The 16,791-nt window shown below is 42.4% G+C and overlaps 1 protein-coding gene and 1 non-coding gene across 3 annotated transcripts in view; both read right to left on the bottom strand.

The window, feature by feature from the left end:
- Window positions 1-16,629, bottom strand: part of EHD4 (EH domain containing 4) — an 86,734-nt gene extending 70,105 nt beyond the window's left edge. For both annotated transcript variants that reach the window (XR_013521018.1, XM_035259758.3), the window contains exon 1: window positions 16,332-16,629. Coding sequence is in view for 1 of the 2 variants with exons in the window: in XM_035259758.3 (XP_035115649.1) it covers window positions 16,332-16,567 (236 nt within the window). In the remaining variant the exon portion in view is untranslated. The remainder of the gene's footprint in view (window positions 1-16,331) is intronic.
- Window positions 1,057-1,163, bottom strand: LOC118145228 (U6 spliceosomal RNA). Its single transcript, XR_004730356.1, has one exon. It is a non-coding gene; the product is annotated as a U6 spliceosomal RNA (small nuclear RNA).
- Window positions 16,630-16,791: the final 162 nt, after the last annotated feature.

Genomic DNA, 16,791 nt, shown 5'->3' with positions numbered 1-16,791 from the left:
GTCTCCAGATTTTTTAATGATCGCCATTCTAACTGGCGTGAGATGGTATCTCAATGTGGTTTTGATTTGCATCTCTCTGATGACCAGTGACGATGAGCATTTTTTTCATATGATTGTTGGCCTCATATATGTCTTCTTTCGTAAAGTGTCTGTTCATATCCTTTGCCCACTTTTGAATGGGCTTGTTTGTTTTTTTCCTGTAAATCTGTTTGAGTTCTTTGTAAATTCTGGATATCAGCCCTTTGTCAGATGGGTAAACTGCAAAAATTTTTTCCCATTCTGTTGGTTGCCGATTCACTCTAGTGACTGTTTCTTTTGCCGTGCAGAAGCTGTGGAGTTTCATTAGGTCCCATTTGTCTATTTTGGCTTTTGTTGCCAATGCTTTTGGTGTTTTGTTCATGAAGTCCTTGCCTACTCCTATGTCCTGGATAGTTTTGCCTAGATTTCCTTCTAGGGTTTTTATGGTGCCAGGTCTTATGTTTAAGTCTTTAATCCATCTGGAGTTAATTTTAGTGTAAGGTGTCAGGAAGGGGTCCAGTTTCTGCTTTCTGCACGTGGCTAGCCAGTTTTCCCAACACCATTTGTTAAACAGGGAATCCTTTCCCCATTGCTTGTTTTTGTCAGGTTTATCAAAGATTGTATGGTTGTAGATATGTTGTGTTGCCTCCGTGCCTCTGTTTTGTTCCATTGGTCTATATCTCTGTTTTGGTACCAGTACCATGCTGTTTTGATTACTGTAGCCTTGTAGTATAGTTTGAAATCTGGTAGTGTGATGCCCCCGCTGTGTTCTTTTTGCTTAGAATTGACTTGACTATGCGGGCTCTCTTTTGGTTCCATATGAAGTTCATGGTGGTTTTTTCTAGTTCTGTGAAGAAAGTCAATGGTAGCTTGATGGGGATAGCGTTGATTCTGTAAATTACTTTGGGCAGTATAGCCATTTTCACGATATTAATTCTTCCTAACCATGAACATGGAATGTTTCTCCATCTGTTTGTGTCCTCTCTGATTTCGTTGAGCAGTGGTTTGTAGTTCTCCTTGAAGAGGTCCCTTACGTTAAAAAATATGGAATGCTTCACGAATTTGCATGTCATCCTTGCGCAGGGGCCATGCTAATCTTCTTTGTATCGTTCCAATTTTAGTATATGTGCTGCCAAAGTAAGCACGGGCAGGTACTATTTCTATCCCTATTTTACAGATGAGGAAACTAAGGCTCAAGTAGGTTAAGTGGTTTATTAAGATGAAAGATTTCTTACTCATCCTGAGAGGACACTACCCACCCTAAATCAGAGCCTGAGAGGATGAGTCAGGTTCCACTGGGAGTGTTTACAGGAACATGTCCTGTGAATCATAATAAATAAATGTAGGATTTAAAAAATAATATAGCACATCATTTTGAGTGCTGTATGAGTATTATTTTTAAATTCTCAAGCCAAATCTAAAGAAATGGTTTGTATGATGATAAACGGGATCTTAAAATATGTTTGTGCATACCTTGGCGTCTGTGCATGGTGTCTGGGGGTTCAATTCATTGCTATTGCCTGAAACTTTTTTAAAAATAAGTGTTGGAAAGTTTCATGTAATGTATTTTTCTTGATAATACTTACTTGATCCACTATTTCACTAGGAGAGGGATGAAAAGGAAGGGTGGATACTTCTACTCGGATTTGATTTGAGCCTGGAAAGGTATTTTAAGAGCAGGTTCTGGCCAGGCGTGGTGGCTCACACCTGTAATCCTGACACTTTAAGAGGCTGAGGTGGGCAGATGACCTGAGGTCAGGAGTTCGAGATCAGCCTGGTCAACACGTGAAAACCTGTCTCTACTAAAAACACAAAAATTAGCCAGGTGTGGTGGTGCGGGGCCACCTGTAATCCCAGCTACTCAGGAGGCTGAGGCAGGAGAATCGCTTGAACCCAGAAGGCAGAGGTTGCAGTGAGCCAAAATCGTGCCACTGCACTCCAGCCTGGGTGATGGAGTGAGACTCCATCTCAAAATTAAAAAAAAGAAAAGAGCAGTTTCTATTGTTTAATCTATCCTCATGTTTCACTCCAGGAAAAAATAAGTGGGAGAATTCAGCATTTATTACTTCCAAAGTCTCATAAGATAGGCCAAGTTAAATAAATATGTTCTAGCAAAACAGTACGACCTGCACTACCACTACTTCTAGATACTAACAAATGACAGATTACTCTGAAACTGTACTGTACAGTTTGTCATGCATTTCACACATTCAGTTTATTTCATCCTCACTGCCTGTAGAGCAGGTATTTTTATCCCTAGTTTACAGAGGAGAAAACTGCTTATGGCCAAGTTAAGTAGCTTATAGGAGACCACATTAACACAGGGTAATGACTGCTTTGAACATTTTGGTGTATTTCCATCCAGTCATTACTCAGTAAATGTAATTTTCCTTTATAAAACTGAGATTAAAGTTAAACAATTTTGCATCTTGATTTTTCACCATTAGTTTTTCCTCATGCCATCAAAAATTCTTTGAAAACATGAAGTTTTTAATGGCTGCATACTATTCTAAGTTGAATATGTATCAATTTATTTTGCCATTTCCTAACTGTTAGGCATTTAAGTAGCTTTCCATTTTTTGCTGTTATGAATAATGCTGAGGTAAACATCCCTCAACAAACATCTCATCTACTTAAAGTAAGTGTCCTCTGAATTACTGAAAAACTAAGTTAGGCTGATCCTCACTTAAATTTTAAGTGTGAAAACTAAGTTTTATTTTCATTTTTCCTTTAGTTAAATCATTGACACGTTATCACTAGGACTGTTTGTTCAGATGTCACCTTTGAAACTGCTGTGCCTACTAAGGGAATGGACATTAGGCCATTGAAGTAAGAAACTGGAATTTGTTGGGTAAAATCGTTCGCATCTCAGGCTATTTTTCCAGCCATGGATGGGATTTACAGTACTCTGGGCTGAGATCTGCTTGAAAGCACACTGCTGTCTACCTACTGCCATTACCTGTAAGCTGCTTCACTCCACCTTCCGTGCTGTTTTGGGAGGAGGGTGAAAGAAAGGGAGGGGAAGTTTGCCGGAATCAAATCAGTTTCTTATAGTCCTATTTGTTTTTCCAGTCTTTCATTCGCTCATGCAATGAATACTTACTGAGTGTTTCCGATGTTGTGACTTGTAATTTAGGAATCTGACAACAGACTTCAGCTTGTAAACTCTTTGATCTGGGAGCACTGTAAATTCTCATGAGGAGCTTATAGAACACAGCATTTCCCAAAGTTACTTGACTATGGAACCCTTTTATTTTCTTTGAACACTTACGAATAATCTCCCACAACTGCATTCCACAGCACATAGGTTAAAGGAAAAGGCTAAAAAGCATCTAACAAACTGAATATCTGTTCTATTTTTCCCCAAATAGAATCACTTAAATGAAATCCTTTTAAAGCTAGTAACAGATAATTTCCTAATGCAATTAATTTATAGATAAGAAGCCACCAGCTGACAGGATCTCTTAAGAAATAACAAAGGCCATATCATTAAGATTAGAAGCTTGATATGAATGCCTACTTTCTGGTATTATGAAATATGGAATAGAAGGGGAGACAAAGTAATCATGAATATAACTGATATAGCCATCTATCTAGAAAACCTAAGAGAATCTACTGAAAAGCTGTCAAAATAACTTCAAGTCAAATGACCAGATACAAAACAAAAATGCACAGCTCAGTAGCTTCCTTACATATCAGCAATACCCCACCAACAAATATAAGAGAAATAAAAGGCCCATTCACAAGAGCAACAGAGTATAAAATACCGAATACATTAATAATAAGACCTCCATAGGACCTGAATGAGTAAATGAATCCCTTTTACAAAGCACGTAAAAAAGGTCTGAGTCAAAGCAATGCTGAGCTGCTGCTCGGGAAGAGCAAATACAAAAATGTAACTTAGGGACAGAATGCACTTCCAGTACAAATGGATCCCGGGGAAATTTTTGTTTTGTTTTGAAGAACCTAACTAAGAAAGTTCTTCTCAAAGAATGACAGAAAATGAGGACTGATAACATTTGGGAAATAAAGAGTAATGAGCGCAGAAGGGTCTTGAGCTAAACTTACTAAAACATATTTCAAAGGGACAATATTTAAGATGTTATGGTGCTGGTATAACAATTTACAAACAGAATGACAAGAGACAAAGGTCCTAACAGACCCAATATAGTATTTAATAACTTAGCATATGAGGATGCCTTATGTGATAGCAGAAAAAGGTAGAATTATTTAATAATAGTGTTAGAAAATGACAAAAGATTAAAAAAAAAACCCACAACAAATATAATTGAGACAGATTTTACTTCCAGGTGGGTTAAAAAGTTAAATATTTAAAAAGTAAGCCTATTTTAAAATAGGCAGAGCACGGTGGCTCATGTCTGTAATCCCAGCACTTTGGGAGGCCAAAGCGGGCGGATCACTTGAGGTCAGGAGTTTGAGACCAGTCTGGTTAACATGGTGAAACCCTGCCTCTACTAAAAAAATACAAAAATTAGCCAGGCATGGTGGCTCATGCCTGTAATCCCAGCTACTTGGGAGGCTGAGGCATGAGAATCGCCTGAACTGGAAGGTGGAGGCTGCAGTGAGCCGAGAAAGTACTCCTGTACTCCAGCCTGGGTGAGAGTGAGACTCTATCTCAAAAAAAAAAAAAAAAAAAAGAATATGAGTGAACATTTCCTGAGTCTTAAGATTAACAAGGATTTTTTTCTAACCAAAAAAGAATAAAAGACTTTATGACAGAGGAATAATTGTTAGATTTGATCACAAATATTAAATATACCTACATGAAAAAAATTACAAAAACTACAAGGCAAATTTAAAACTAGAAAAACAAAAAAAAAAACTTTTACAACTGTGACAAAAAATCGATATCTGTTATTGAGAAAAACATTTAAATTTATTTATAAGAACAAGACCAATACTTCAAATGAAAATTGGACAAAGTTCACAGAAAATTAACAAAGTAATATGGATGACAACTATATTACATAAGTTCAATGTCATTGGTAAGAAATAAGCAAATTAAAATAATTCTTTTTTTAAATTTTTACTAGAATAAGCAGCTTAAATTCTTTTCTGTTGAGTGCCCCACAGCTCACGCTTTGGGAAGCCAAGGCGTGAGGATCACTTGAACCCAGGAGTTTGGGATCAGCCTAGACAGCGCAGCAAGACCCCATCACTACAAAAAATAAAAGAATTGGTGGGTGTGGTGGTGCAATGCATCTGTAGTCCCAGCTACTCCAGAGGCTGAGGTGGGAGGATGGCTTGAGCCCAGGAGTTTGAGGCTACACCGAGCTATGATGGTATCACTGCACTCTAGCCTGGGCAACAGAATAAGACCCTGTCTCAAAAAAATTTATTTTCCTATCAAATTAATTTTCATTAGTTTTACTGGCAGTTTGGTGAAATGGTGATCCTCATATTTCTGGTGTCTAATTTGGAATAACTTTCCTAAAATTTTCCTAGATACATAGATTTAGGAATATATACAAGCCTGAAAAAAAAAATGTGTGTGTGTGTGTGTGTGTGTATTTTTTTTTTTCTGAGACAAGGTCTTACTCTGTTACCCAGACTGAAGTTCGACCACCTGGGCTCAAGTGATCCTCCCACCTCAGCTTCTCAGGTAACTAGGACTACAGGCATGCACCACCGTGTCCTGTTAATTTTTGCATTTTTTGTTGGAGTTTCACCCCATCTCTACAAAATGTTGCCCAGGCTGATCTCAAACTCCTGGAGTCAAGCAGTTTGTCCACCTTGGTCTCCTAAAGTGGTGGGATTACAGGTATGAGCTGATGTGCCCAGCCTCTTATATCTGTATTTATTGAGGCACTAATTTATGCTTAGGCTATTCTAAGAAAAAAACCCCTAGAAATACAAAGATTTATGGCCAAAAATGTTCATTGTGTTCATTGCAACAATATGTATAACAGCATAAAAACAGAAACAACCTAAATGTTCCAACCTGTACTATAGATGATGCAGTCATTGAAGTTATTTTTGAAGACTATTTAATGACATAAGAAAATGCTCGTCATATTAAGTAAAAAAGAATCCCATTTATTATATTTATTAGATAATCCTCAGTTTTGTGAGCATGATTTCTATGTCTTCATCTAAGTCACTGATAAAAATGTGAAAAGATGGAATTTGGATCGGATGGAAAGTTCAGCAAAGTTAGCCTCCCTTTTCTGGGTTGAGGCTATCCCTCTTCCATTCCTCCATCTAGTTCCCAAATATTTCCTGGGCAAGGGTGCATAAGAATTACTCTGAGAGACAGTTTAGAAAAACAAAAACAGCTTTTAGAGCCTGACCCACAGAGATTTTGACTCAAGAGGTCTGAGATGGGGCCCTGGAATCAGTGTCAAATGGCCTCCAGTGATTCTGATGCACAGCCACGAGCAGAAAGAACCACAACCTTCTGGTTCAAGGTTTTGAAAAGTATACTGAATGCCTTTTAGAAGTCAGCTTCTGAATGTGAGTTAGGGAAGATAGTGCCAGGATGGGAAAAGCCTTCCCCCTTTAACCTTTCTCCAGATACTCCATTGCTGCTTGTCAGGTGGACGATGTGATGAGTGGCCCAGGTGGCCCAGATGCTGGCCTGCAGCGCCTCATTGCTCAGACTGCAGCTGCCAGCCCACAGCTCCCTGCCCTGCTCTTCAGGACTTTTGCTCCAAGTCTTGTTTCCTCTGTGTCTTCTGTAATGCCAGCTGCTCCCTCTCTATGGCTTCTCTTCCGTTCACTTTTCATTCTGCTGAGGTTGTGCTTGTCTTTACCCAAACCCTCGTGATACCTGCTCCCAAGCCTCCTTCCCCCAGGCCCAGCTGCTGAAAATTTGAGTCCTCACATCCCACTCATTCCTTCAACCCACTGCCATCTGGCTTCCATCATCACCACTCAAAGGCATGCCTCTTGCCAAGGTCACCTGGCTCCTGAAGGCTAATCCACTGGTTCTGTTTCAGTCCTTTTCCTGGAAGCATCTGATACTACTGACCACCACCTCTCTTCCTGGCTTTTGTGGGGGTCATTGTTGCTTTACTCGCCTCATATCCCCTTTTCTCGGTAGCAGCATCCTCAGGAGCTGCCTTCCCCAGCTCTCAGGCCATGCGGTTGGGGCCGACCTCCCCACTCCCCACCTCTCATTCCCCTACCCCTAGGGATTGGTTCAGGGATGTGCATATGGCCAGGCTCAAACCAATGAGACTCAAACCTAAGACTTTTACTGGGGCTGCTCAGCTAGAGAATTCAAGGCTGGAAGTGGAGGTGGCCACCTGCCCACCCCTGAGAAGCAAGCCAACATGAGGAGGGCCACAGAGCTGGCAGACAGAGTCCTGGTGTCTCCCGCAGTCCTTGGCCAAGCCTGAAGCTTGCACATCCTGGTCTGATGGGGTTCATGAAAACGTTCATATCTTTTATTGAAGCCATTTCGGTGGGATTTCTTCACTTGCAACCTAAAGAGCTCTGAGACAGCGCTGAGCCACTACCCTCCCAGGTACCCCACCTCTCTGGTGACTTTCCCCCCAGGGTCTCCACAAGCTCTGCTTCTGCTCACTTAGAGTTCTGTCAAAGACTTTTTTTTTTTTTTTAATGAAAGAAAGAAAGAAAGAGAAAGAGAAAGAGAAAGGGAGAGAGAGAACAGGAGTCTTGCTCTATTGCCCAGGCTGGAATGCAATCTAAAAGTAGGTATTAAAAACCTCTTTTATGCCGATAATTGTGCTTAACAGCGGAGACAGGAAGGAATAAGGGAAGAAAGTAACAAACAAACAGCCAACCAATATTTTATTTAAGTCTGTGAAATGCTATGCAAATGCTGAAGAGTGATTTGCTTCCATTTATGTGGTCACTTTCAAAATAGGTGTAATGTGATACTAATAAATGTATGTTCTGTGGACCTGGGGTGAAGAATTCTATAAATATTCACTGAGTTTACTTGTTCCGGGTTTGAGTTCAAATCATAAATGTCCCTGTTAATTTTCTATCTCATTGATCCGTCGAATATTAACAATGTGGTGTCAAAGTCTCCCGCTACTATTGTGTGGGAGTCCAAGTCTCTTTATAAGTCATGAAAAACTTGTCTTATGTATCTGGGTGCTCCTGTATTGGGTGCATATATATTTATGATCATTGACTCCTGTTGTTGCATTGATCCTTTTATCATTATGCAATGTCCTTCTTTGTTTCTTTTAGTCTTTGTTACTATTAAAGTCTATTTTGTCAGAGACGAAAGTTACAACTCCTGTTTTTTTTTTTCTCTCCATTTGATTGGTGAGTCTTCCTACAACCTTTTGTTTTTGAGTCTTTGTGTGTCCTTGCTTATGAGATGGATCTGGATACAGCATAACGATGGGTTTTGACTTTTTATTCAGTTTGTGTGTCTGTGTCTTTGATTGGGGCGTTTAATCCATTTAAATTTAGGATTAATATTGATATTTGTGAGTTTAATATTGTCATTTAATGCTAGCTGGCTATTTTGCTCATTAGTTGATATAGACTCTTCATTATGGAGATACTCTTTACCTTTTGCAAGCTTTTGGGATGACTGATACTGATTGTTCCTTTCTGTGTGTAGTGCTTCTTTCAGAAGCTCTTGTAAAGCAGGCCTGATGGTGATGAAATCTCTGAGTGCTTGCTTGTTCGTGAAAAATTTTATTTTTCCTTCATTTATGAAGCTTAACTTGGCTGGATATGAGATTCTGGGTTGCAAATTCTTTTCTTTGAGGATATTGAATATTGACCCCACTCTCTTCTAGTTTGTAGGGTTTCTGCTGAGAGATCTGCAGTGAGTCTGATAGGCTTCCCTTCATGGATAACCTGACCTTTCTCTCTGGCTGCCCTTAGAATTTTATACTTCATTTCAATCCTGGTGAATCTAACAGTTATGTGTCTTGGGGTTGCTCTACTTGAGGAATATCTTTGTGGTGCTCTTTGTATTACCTGGAGTTGAGTATTGTCCTGCCTTACTAGGTTAGGAAAGTTTTCCTGAATAATATCCTGAAGAATATTTTCCAGCTTGGATTCATTTTCTTCATGACATTCAGGTACACCTATCAAATGTAAATTCGGTCTTTTCATATTAGGACTATTCCCATATTTCTTGGAGACTTTGCTCATAGGAGCAAAGACTTCTATTTCCCAGATGTTGGCTACTAAATGCTGATGCTCCCAAGTCAACAGACCAGCCCAGATATTCATTCCCCTGAGGTCCAGACCCACATCTCACCCCTCAAGGACATCAGGACATCACCACCTTGGTGTCCACTCAAATATGACAGGTCTAAATCTAAACTTATCATTATGCCCCATCTTCCTCTTCTTGGATTCCCATCTCAGTGAAAGGCTCTCCTCCCCACAGTTACCCCAGAAACTGGGGCCGCAGGGGTGACACCTCTCCACCCTCACTCCTTGGCCCTCTTTGGATGGCTAATTCTCTGCTCATTCCTCAGGGCTCAGCTTTTAGGCTGCATCCTCAGGGAGGCCTTTTCCAACCCGCAAGCCTGAATGAGGGGTCCCTCCTATGCCCCCACCATCCTGTGTATCTAGTGTCACAGCCCTTGTCGCTCAGAGCTGTGGTGACCTGTTGACTATTTTCTGTGATGGCTGGCCCCAATCCTGAAATCAGTAGCATCTGTAGGTGTGATCTTATATTGTACATTGAAAATATAGTGTAATTTTCTGTAAAAATTACATATCTCAATATTTTAGAGAGATCTGTATTTGGGACAGCAGATTGATTTTCAGGAGCCCCAGTGCCTGGATGAGTGTAAGAACCGCTAAATAGGACCCATTGTTTTTCTGTGTGAGATTTTATTTCTTGATAAATAGACGAACCAGGCTGCCTATTAGTGGATGCTTTCACTTCACTTTTACTTAATTACTGAGTCTAGAAACTTATCAAGGGAATGAAGCAGGGCTTTGTTCCTATTCAGAATCCATTTCCCTGCTTATCTTTTTACTGAAGCCATTTACTGTTGGATTTCTGTCACTTGCAACCTAAAGAGCTCTGAGACAGTGCTGAGCCACTTCCCTCCCAGGCAAGTACCCCACCTCTCTGGTGACTTTCCCCCCATAAGGTCTGCTTCCTCTCACTTAAGAAGTCCTGTGCAAGGACTTCTATTTCCCAGATGTTGCCTATTAAATGCTGATACTCCCAAGTCAGCATCACTGGAACATCTGCCTGCTTCCAGTTTTCCAATACTTTTCATATTCTTCACAATTTCTTAAAAGTCACCAAATACATTTCTTTGAGCACAACTGCAAGTTCTTTCATCCATGTGTTCAGCCAGAGATTTCCTGGGCCTTGCCTGTGGCAGGGCCTGAGAGAGCTCCTCATCCTGTGGTTTTAATCCCTTCTTGAACACAGCTGGGCTCCTTCTGCCATCTCTGGGGCATATATTCTTGGAGGAAAAGGAGGAAGCTGTGTAGTTCTGCTTTCTGATAATATTGCAGCAAGAGCCCAAGCAGCAGGCAGATCACTTCCTGATTCTTGTTCTTGTTTTAATCATAACTAAAAAAGGCTTTTTATTGCCCAAGGCGTTTTTGCTCTCTCAGTCCCACTCCAACTTCTGGATCCTTCATACCGCCCATAAACCTTGTCTGTACCGTTACATGTGCACTCCTGCCCCCTTCCCCCTATTACACACTATAGTTAAATGTTTCTATTTAAAGATTTTAAACAAAATTACTATATCAACAATTTTATTAAAATTTTTTATTATATCTTGATTTTAACTACTTGAGTATTATGAACAATGAACATGTTTATACATTGACAAGAATACCAGGGGAAAAGCCATACAGGGATTGTGAGGTGGCTACTTTCACTCCCTTTTCCCTAATTTTTACTCTTTTTTCTTTTTTTTTGTAGAGATGGGGTCTCTCTATGTTGTCCAGGCTGGTCTTGAACTCCTGAGCTCAAGCAATCCACCACTAGCCTGGGCCTCCCAAAGTGTCAGGAGGTGAACCACTCCTGACACAATCTTGGTTTACAGGTGTGAACCACTGCACCTGGCCCCTCATCTTTACTCTTTAGTTCCTTTGTCCTTGGGTTCTTTTAGCTTATTTCCACTTTGATTTCTTTCTGGAATCTATTTTTATTTTAAATTATTGCACACAGATGCAGAAAGTACTTGGCTGATGCTAGTTTCAGAATCATGACAAATAAATCACAGGATGCTTAATGTTGAAAGACTGAATTGTTTTGGTTTTGTACTGAGATATAATTCATACATCAGAAAATGTACTCTTTTACAGGGTGCACTCTGGTTTTTAGTATATTCACAAAGTTGTGCAACCAATATCATTATCCAATTTCAGAACACTTCATCACATCAAAGAGAAATACCATGCCCCAAAATTCTCTATTTTGTTTGCATGTGGCTATCCAGTTGTCCTAGCACCATTTGTTGAACTATATTGTTTTACCCATTGAATTGTCTTGCTCTTCTCAAAAATCAGTTGACCAGGAGGGGTCCACTGGCTCATGCCTATAATCCTAGCATTTTCGGAGGCCAAGATGGGAGGATCACCTGAGGTCAAGAGTTTGAGACCAGCCTGGACAACATGGTGAAACCCCATCTCTACTAAAAATACAAAAATTAGCCAGATGTGGTAGTATGCACCTGTAATCCCAGCTACTTGGGAGGCTGAGGCAGGGAATCACTTGAACCCGCGAGGCGGAGGTTGCAGGAGCTGAGATTGTGCCACTGCACTCCAGCCTAGATGACAGAACAAGACTCTGTCTCAAAAAAAAATAAAAATAAAAAAAGGGCTTGGCATGGTGACTCATACCTGTAATCCCAGCACTTTGGGAGGCGGAGGTGAATGGATCACCTGAGGTCGGGAGTTTTGTAAAAATACAAAATTAGCAGGGAGTGGTGGCGCATGCCTGCAATCCCAGCTACTTGGGAGGCTGAGGCAGGATACTCACTTGAACCCAGGAGGTGGAGGTTGCAGTGAGCCAAGATTGTGCCTGCACTGCAGCCTGGGCAACAGAGCAAGACTCTGTCTCAACAAAACAAAACAAAACAAAACAAAACAAAACAAATGACCATAAATGTGAGGGTTTATCTTTGGGATCTCAATTCTGTACCACTGGTCTATATGTCTGCCCTTATGCTAGTACCACATCAACTGTTTACTGTAGCTATGCACTAAGTTTTGAATCAGGAATTGAGAGCCCTCCAAACTTTGTTCTTTTTCAAGACTGTTCTGGGTCCTTTGATTTTCCACATGAATTAAAGGATCAGTCTGTTATTTTGCCAAAAAAGGAGCTAGGATTCTGATAGGAATTACACTGAATCTGTAAATCAGTTTGGGGAGTACTGCCATCTTAACATCTTCCAATCCATAAACACAGGACATTTTTCCATTTATTTAGGTCTTTCTTAATTTTTTTCAACAGTGTTTCATGGTTTTCAGTGTAGAAGTCTTATACCTCCTTTGTTAAGTTTATTCCTAGGTATTTTATTCTTTTTTTTTTTTCTGAGATGGAGTTTTGCTCGTTACCCAGGCTGGAGTGCAATGGCACAATCTCTGCTCACCGCCACCTCCGCCTCCTGGGTTCAGGCAATTCTCCTGCCTCAGCCTCCTGAGCAGCTGGGATTACAGGCAAGTGCCACCATGCCCAGCTAATTTTTTGTATTTTTAGTAGAGACGGTGTTTCACCATGTTGACCAGGATGGTCTCAATCTCTTGACCTCGTGATTCACCCGCCTCGGCCTCCCAAAGTGCTGGGATTACAGGCTTGAGCCACCATGCCCGGCCTATTCTTTTGGGTGCTACTGGAAATAAAACTGTTTTCTTGATTTTACGTTGGGATTGTTCATTGTTTGTGTACAGAAATACGATTGATTTTTGTATAATGATCTTGTATCCTGCAACCCTGCCACCCTTGTTTATTTGTTCTAATAGTTTTTAAATGGTTTCTTAGGATTCTGTACATAGAAGACCATGTCATCTGCAAAGAGTTTTACTTTTTTCTCTCTAGTCTGGGAGTCTTTTGTTTCTTTTCTTTCCTTATTTCCCTGGGCTCTACCCTCTTAAAGCCTATATAGTTTCTTGAGTGACTTTCCTCTTTTTCCCTCATTAGAATAAGTTTTCTGGGGAGAGGAGACAGAGTATAGGAAGGGAGAAAGTGGACCTCTTAAAAATCTGTACTTTGAATTCATTTCAAACGGCTTCATACTTTCTCAGTAGAAATGTCTTCCTTCACAGCACCTGGGCCCAGGGATTTTCTGGAGGAATCTTTGAAATCTGTTTTGGACACAAGCCTAGCTGAGCTCAACATCCACCCTTCCTTGGCTAGTGCGGTATCTAAGATGACATGGTCACTTTCCCCAGTGCCCATCTCCTCTCCTTCTCTGGCCAATTCTTCATTGCTGGTCAAAGGTAGAAGAGCCAAGAGCAATAAGAGAAACTTCCCAGCATGTCAGCACAGGTTCTGTCATCAGCGACCTCTTGGAAGGTGCAGGAAGCCAGGGAGATAAGAATCTATGGCTATGTAGATTAAGTGCACCCCACAGCCAAGTATGAGCTTCTAGTGCCCAATTGCTAGAAGCAAACAACCCAGACCACTAACCAGGCTCTAACCAAGGCAGGATCCAGGATAGTGAGCACCCTGGGCCAACCCTTCTGCTCAAGATGAATCCACGGTTCATTTTGAGTGTCTGGGGTAATATTTAATTCCAAGTGCGTGAGTCTCCAGAGTAGCTGCCCTTTCGTTTGGGGATTTCCTCCTGGCTGCTAAATCACTTCCTCCTAGCTTCAATCTGAAAAGCAATTCAGGTCTCCTGTGGCCTCACCAAGCTTCCTGCCCACACTCATTTTCTTCTAACCTTATGGGTCTACTTGTGTACATCACCTAACAACAAAGCCACTTAGCTGGATGAAAGTCTCAAGAACAAATGACTTCCCGATAAGGGGATTCTTCTCTCACCCTAGGGTGGCCCATGGCTGTAGCACCTACTGAGAAGTGACCAGTTTGGATGAGGTAGCTGCCAAGAGTCAAACCGCAGAACCCTTCATAAAACCGTGCTTAGTTACTCCACGAATTTCTCCAAATAATACAACAGAGAGAAGAGTGAGAATACAATGAGAGAGAAATCTGGAAAAATACAAAAGATAAATTCACGTTCCTGTGAGTTGTATTCATCTTCCCATGAGTTGATAATCAGGCTGGCTAGCTGTCTAGTCTATGGGGGCAGAGAGGGGGCTACATTAACTTCTGGTAGGCACAGTATTTTTTTTTTTAAATACTTTAAGTTCTGGGGTACATACGCAGATCGTGTGGGATTGTTACATAGGTATACACATGCCATGGTGGTTTGCTGCATCCATCCGCCTGCCATCTACATTAGGTATTTCTCCTAATGTTATCCCTCCCCAATCCCCCCACCCTCTGCTATCCCTCCCCTAGCTCCCCGACCCCCCAACAGGCCCTGGTGTGTGATGTTCCCCTCCTTGTGTCCATGTGTTCTAATCATTCAACACCCACTTATGAGTGAGAACATGCAGTGTTTGGTTTTCTGTTCTTGTGTCAGTTTACAGAGAATGATGGTTTCCAGCTTCATGTGTTTCCCTGCAAAGGACATGAACTCATCCTTTTCATGGCTGCATAGTATTCCATGGTATATATGTGCCACATTTTCTTTATCCAGTCTATCACTGATGGGCATTTGGTTGGTTCCAAGTCTTTGCTATTGTAAACAGTGGCACAGTGTCTTGAAGGGGCTCCCTCCCTGATGACACCTGGGCACAAGGACCTCACGGCAGACAAACAAGAGGAAATGCCAAGGGTGTGGGAACATGCCACCACTAAGTTACAAAAATACACACCCTTCTTTGTATGTTTCAACAGTACTGCTTCCCATCTGTGTACCACTTGGTCATTTATTATCCCAAGTACCTAAAAACTAGTCAGTATTACCGAGACCTTAAGTGTGACATCTGTTATCTTTTAAGGTGCCAGTTACTGTAATACAGCTATGGTTTATTTTGAGTGTCTGGGTGATGTATTTAATTCTATTTTTGTCTTGTTCATAAGCACCAAATAAAGCAATTTTGAAATTACTTTCTTCGGTCTTCCTTCACACTCAATTAATTTATTGTCTAGAACGGCATTTCAACACACATATGTTTGGTTTGCAGAATACATTTACAACGTATCTGGAGGCCTGGATTTAACATATTTCCTGTAGTGACAACTACTCTATTTGTAGGAACTATTTAGGTCACTGGAGTGGAAAAAAAGAGGTCGCTACTTAACAGAAATGGCATGTATCCAAATATAGATGCAGTTTTCTGAACACCTGTTGAACATCAAATGATGAAGAGACTGTTACAATTTCCAAAACCCTGGACCAGAACCTTAAATGATTAGCACTTTGTTTCAACTGATACGTGGTTTTAAGTCAGCAAAACAAGTCTTCTTACAAAAAAAAAGTAAGCCTAATTATGCAGGCTGCTTTAGAAATAAAACAGGTGATTAATAAAGCAATCTGTTTTTGTGTAAATTAATTCTCAGCTAAAGTCACTTCAGATGAAACTATATGATTTGAACCACAGGGCACGTACAGTGATTGTGTGCTTTCGGAAACACGGTAAGCATGACAAATATTTTCAGTTGTCAAGGGTGAGCAAGGAGGGAATGACCCACCTAAGAAATAGAAACTAAAGAATAGTAGTAATACGACACTCCCCCTTAGTTCCACAGGCTGGTGCGGCTGCTACATGCCGCAGTTCACTTCCTACTAAAGGCTGTGCGTGAGCTGAAGGAAGTCGGCCTCTTTATCCCCTCCCCAGAACACTGTGGGGTGGCACGTAAAGACCTCAAGGGAAGGGGGCCTGGGTGATACCCTCTCCTGCTGCCATTCATTTGTTCAGTAAATAGTTATGCGCCGGGCACTATGCTGGGAGCTTACTCTCCAACTAGGACTTTGTAGCCATTCGGATACCCCACGCCTCTGCCCCCATTTGCATCCCTAGGCGTCACTCCCACGTCCAGAAGATAATTATTCTGGCTCGCGCCCCTCCCTTCCTTGGGGACTCCGGCCAGGGCGACGGGACAAGGCCAGCAGGAGCAAAGCCTTCCGAACCTCAAGGAAAGAGGGCTCGGAGTGCGCAGGGCGCGGGTTCACGGGACCCTCCAGCGCCTGAGGCCGGCCAGCCGGGGCGGGGCCGAGGGCATCGGGCGCCGAGCTCAGGGAGGAGTCCCCGAGGTCGCGCCCGCCGGGAGGGGCAGCGGCGGGAGGCCGCAGCCCGCGGCGCACACGCGGGGAAGCCGGCGCCGGGCGGGGGCCGGGCGAGGGGCGGAGGCGTACCTGATGAAGGTAGTCTTGCCGGTGCTGTACTGACCCACCAGCAGGATCATGGGCTTGTTCTCGAAGTCTGCGTCCTCCAGCGCGGGCGAGTGGAACTCGTGGAAGCGGTACGCCTCCTCCAGCGGCAGCACCTTGCGCAGGTACAGCGAGCGCAGCCCGCCCGTCACCGTCTGCACCGCGTCCGCGCCACCGGCGCGCTCACGCCCGCCTGCCTGTCGCCCCAACCAGCTGAACATCCTGCCGCCAGTCCACGCTCGGCTGGGACCCTGCTCCGGGTTCGACCCTCCCCGGCTCGCACAGAGTCGCCCGGGCAGCGCTAGCCGCCGCCCGAGCCGGGCCCCGCCTCGCGCTGCCACAGCCAATCCTTGGCTTCTACGTCACGCGCGCTCGCTCACTATTCAGAAGAGCTCTCTCAGGTCCTTCCTGATTGGATCTCTGCTACCGAGGGGTGGAAGCGTCA

Source organism: Callithrix jacchus, chromosome 8 (assembly GCF_049354715.1).
Source record: "Callithrix jacchus isolate 240 chromosome 8, calJac240_pri, whole genome shotgun sequence".
In the NCBI taxonomy this organism is placed as follows: domain Eukaryota; kingdom Metazoa; phylum Chordata; class Mammalia; order Primates; family Cebidae; genus Callithrix; species Callithrix jacchus.
Note: the sequence above shows the minus strand (reverse complement) of the source record. Positions and strands in the feature narration are given on the sequence as shown.